Genomic DNA, 3477 nt, shown 5'->3' with positions numbered 1-3477 from the left:
TGAGGAAATCGTTTCCTCTATGAGTTTATTGAAATTGATTCTGAAATGTAAATTGAATTAAATTTGTAGAGCCAATTGGTGATTATGAATGATTTAATTTGAAGATTTTGTTAGTGGCATTCAGGATTTGCATGAATCCTCGTAGTACGTGCAATGATCCCAAGCATGGCATTACACCCTCACTCCTCAAATCTTCAAAGCCATTTTCCCACTATGCCCTCATCCATTATCTTTGTATTCTTAATACCTAAACTCCCTCCTTTTGGCTCCATTAAAAAACTAAATGTGAAATAAAAATTACGAGAGAAATTATATTTTCTTGCATCGAAGTAAATACCAATTTGTATCGCCACTGAAGGTACTGATAAGGATTATATTCTAGCTTTTTGTCAAGAAACCGGAGAAAATGGTTGGTTTGCATTGTTGAGCTTGAGAGGTTGCATGGGAGGTTTAAAAATATTGCACTTGAGGGCAGCTAAAAGTTTTAGAAAAGTAGTCGAACACTAATTGATAAACTCTAATATGTCAAAAAAATGAAAACTCTTACAGCTCTGGAAAATAAAAAAGTGATTCCTTACATGATATGGGGGCAAACAGAGCCCCCACCCACCAATCAAGCTCCAGCCCTTCCAGATTAGATCAGGCCGTTATGTCAGTTAAATAACCATTATAGTATATGGTCTAGGCATGAAGCAATTATTTTTATCTAGAGACTACAGTGGTCATCATCCAATATTCTTGGCTGCTAGAACAAATCCAGCCAACTTTTCTTGTTATTTCAAGACAAACCCAAATTGTTTTTAGAACATTGCATTTGGTTTGTTGTTGACATCAATAAAAAAATAAGTCTGTAAAATAACTAAAATCTCTCTGTTTTCTAAACCAAAAAACATAAAAAATACCTGAGTTTAATCAATCAAACCACAATTGGTGATGACAACCTTGGAATAAGGTCGATTAAAGCCTCTTTCTGCAACAACAGCCCTCTTGTCACCAATCAACTTGGCTACCCTGGCTCATCAAACAAGATGACATGTATATTTAGCATCACCATTCAATCTGGCATTTGGAAAAGAATTTGATCATATCAAACATAACACAATAGGATGGCAATTCACCTGAAATAAGGGGAACTTGTGTTCTCCTGCACAGTCTTCACCTTGGCAATCCTGTCCACCACTTCCATCCCACCCAAAACTTTTCCAACCACTAGTGAAGACGCATCCAACTCTGGAGAGTCACTTGTAGTAATTATAAACTCAGTCCCATTCGGTGCTGTCCTAACTTCCTCTTCGTCAATTTCCAACTTTCCTTTACGTGCCACCAGCTTCAACTTTGGTGGTGGTATTGATGGATCCCTAACAACTAAACTTACGGACCCCATTGAATTCTTGGTCCCTGGGCACTTTTCATTCATCTTCTCCCACTCTCCAATCAAATTATCTACCTCTAAGTTACTTCCTTTCTTCTTTGCAAGCTCAACATCCACACCATATGATCTCACCCCTCCATGTTGTATGTAGTTTGGCATGATCTTTACAAATTCTTTTCTTCTATAACTTATACCCGCCACTCCACTTACAAGATCGGAAAACTTCGCAGTGCCAACAGGCACATCAGCTCCATAAAGACCAATTGTAATGCGGCCAGCTGGTTCTCCATCAATGGATACATCCAAAAATGCCCGCTTTGTCAGATTTTTATCTGTGCAACTGTTGGTTATCTTAGAATTCAATTCTTCTTTATCATTCTTCATAAGATCATCATCAACATCTTCTGCTCGTGCTTCGGGGATCTTAAATGGGTTTATTATGAGGTTGGTTGCGGTCGATACAAGTAAAAGCGAGGAACAAGACCCAATGCTAATTGCGAGCTCCCTTCGAGAGATGGTGGGGATGACTTGAGTTTTTGAATGAGGTGATGGAGGTGACTTAAGAATTTGAGCAGAAAATGGCAAAGTTTGTGAGAATGATTGCTTCATTTTCTAGAGTTTGTTGAGCTCTGCATCTCTTATTGCTTCTCTCAACTGTTACAAAGAGTTAGTAGATAAGAAGTATACAGATCACAGAATTCAATCCATTCATTTTTAAGTGGCAAAGCTGATGTTGTGTGACTGAAAGCCCCCAGTGCAACCTAGAAAGAGAATAGTGGACGGTATTAATGGGCTCACGTTGGGATGGGCCTCAATCCCAAGCCCAAGCCCATCAAAGTGTGCAGTTAAGATTGATTATCATCAAGTGGTGGCCTATCCAAGTCGTGCCAATTAACAAAGTGCCTTAAACAATGTTGTTGTGTTCAAACATTAATGTTTCAACAGTTGAACGAAACAGTGTCTTAAAACCAGACCACACCAGTTGTTCGACAGATTTTGGGGTGGAACAGTTCTGTTAACGAACAAAAAGGATTTATTAATGATTTTTTATTTTTAATTTATGCGTAAGCCTGCTTGACTTGAACCCAATAACTCAAAGTTAGCTTGCAATGTACAAACCAACCGAGATATGAGGTCTAAGCCCACATTATTGATGATTTAATGTTATCTTTTTATGAAAATAAATGAAGGTAATTAAGATCGAGTATAAATATTTTTTAAAATCATCTACCTTCTTAAAAAGCAAATAGGAGCTTTTATTTTTCTTACATTTCTTTTGAATCTTTAAAAAAAAATTGTGGAGGGATAAAATCCCTAACCTCTAAGACAGCGACATGTGTCAGTACAGACTATGTAGTTTAATGGGGAACAAAATTCCTACCTGAAGATTTGTAACACTAGGGTAAGGATCCGAGAAGATAGGTTCAAAATAAGGTTGGGGAAACTTATTTCTGTATGCAGAAAGAATTCTAGTTCTAGAATTCTCGAGATTTGAGCGTTATAACTCAAGGAGGGCTAGAGGATTTCCCACGAATCTTATCCCTAAATAAAAGGGGATAAGGAGGAGAAACGTAAAAAAAGAAAAACTCATTCCTTATAAATAAAGAGGGAGCCACATGCATAGGGATATAATTTTCTATCCCTAAAACCCTAGATTTTTGTGCATTCTAGTTTTGACTTTGACATCAAAGACTCTGTGGAACAAAGAATAGGGAGGCTCTGCAAATCACGAGGTAGTCACAAAAAACACCTCTACAAGAATAAAGACTAAAACTCTTTTCAAGTAGTCTAAAACAAATAATTTTAAATAATAAGAAAATAATTTATAAGAAATACTAAACATCCTAACAAGCTTGATAGAAAACTATCATTAAGTAACTTCAAAGTTTGAAATAATTATCATCATTTACAAATAAGTTAATATTTTAATTATATGTAAAAACATTAATATATTTATGTGAATTAGTCCAATAAAATTTTTAAACTAATTCGACAATTTTTTGAAAAAATTAATTAAGGAATCTTGACGGAAGGATTTCTTTCTAGTAATTTTTTTTTCTCTTTTGCGCCAATCTTTGAGATCAACATTTTACAACTGTCATGAT

The 3477-nt window shown here is 35.8% G+C and overlaps 1 protein-coding gene across 1 annotated transcript; it reads right to left on the bottom strand.

Annotated features, from left to right (window-relative positions):
• Positions 1 to 746: 746 nt before the first annotated feature.
• On the bottom strand, positions 747 to 2085 carry LOC147406012 (Cyclophilin-like peptidyl-prolyl cis-trans isomerase family protein). The gene is made up of 2 exons (XM_086433937.1): positions 1119 to 2085; positions 747 to 1011 (listed from the first exon to the last, which is right to left on the bottom strand). Exons 1-2 carry the CDS (start codon positions 1979 to 1981, stop codon positions 909 to 911), a joined length of 966 nt encoding a protein of 321 aa, XP_086290063.1. The 5' UTR covers positions 1982 to 2085; the 3' UTR covers positions 747 to 908.
• Positions 2086 to 3477: the final 1392 nt, after the last annotated feature.

Source organism: Akebia trifoliata, chromosome 3 (assembly GCF_017979445.1).
Source record: "Akebia trifoliata isolate Shusen 1 chromosome 3, ASM1797944v1, whole genome shotgun sequence".
NCBI lineage: Eukaryota > Viridiplantae > Streptophyta > Magnoliopsida > Ranunculales > Lardizabalaceae > Akebia > Akebia trifoliata.
The sequence above is the reverse complement of the archived record's forward strand: the minus strand, read 5'-3'. Positions and strand labels throughout refer to the sequence as shown.

What these genes read in the sequence shown, in the direction of transcription:
- LOC147406012 (XM_086433937.1), bottom strand. Translation starts at nt 1,981, where the DNA reads ATGAAGCAATCATTCTCACAAACTTTGCCATTTTCTGCTCAAATTCTT. An exon ending in ACAAGTTCCCCTTATTTCAG is followed by an intron (nt 1,012 to 1,118) that starts GTGAATTGCCAT and finishes TTGATGAGCCAG; the next exon opens with GGTAGCCAAGTTGATTGGTG.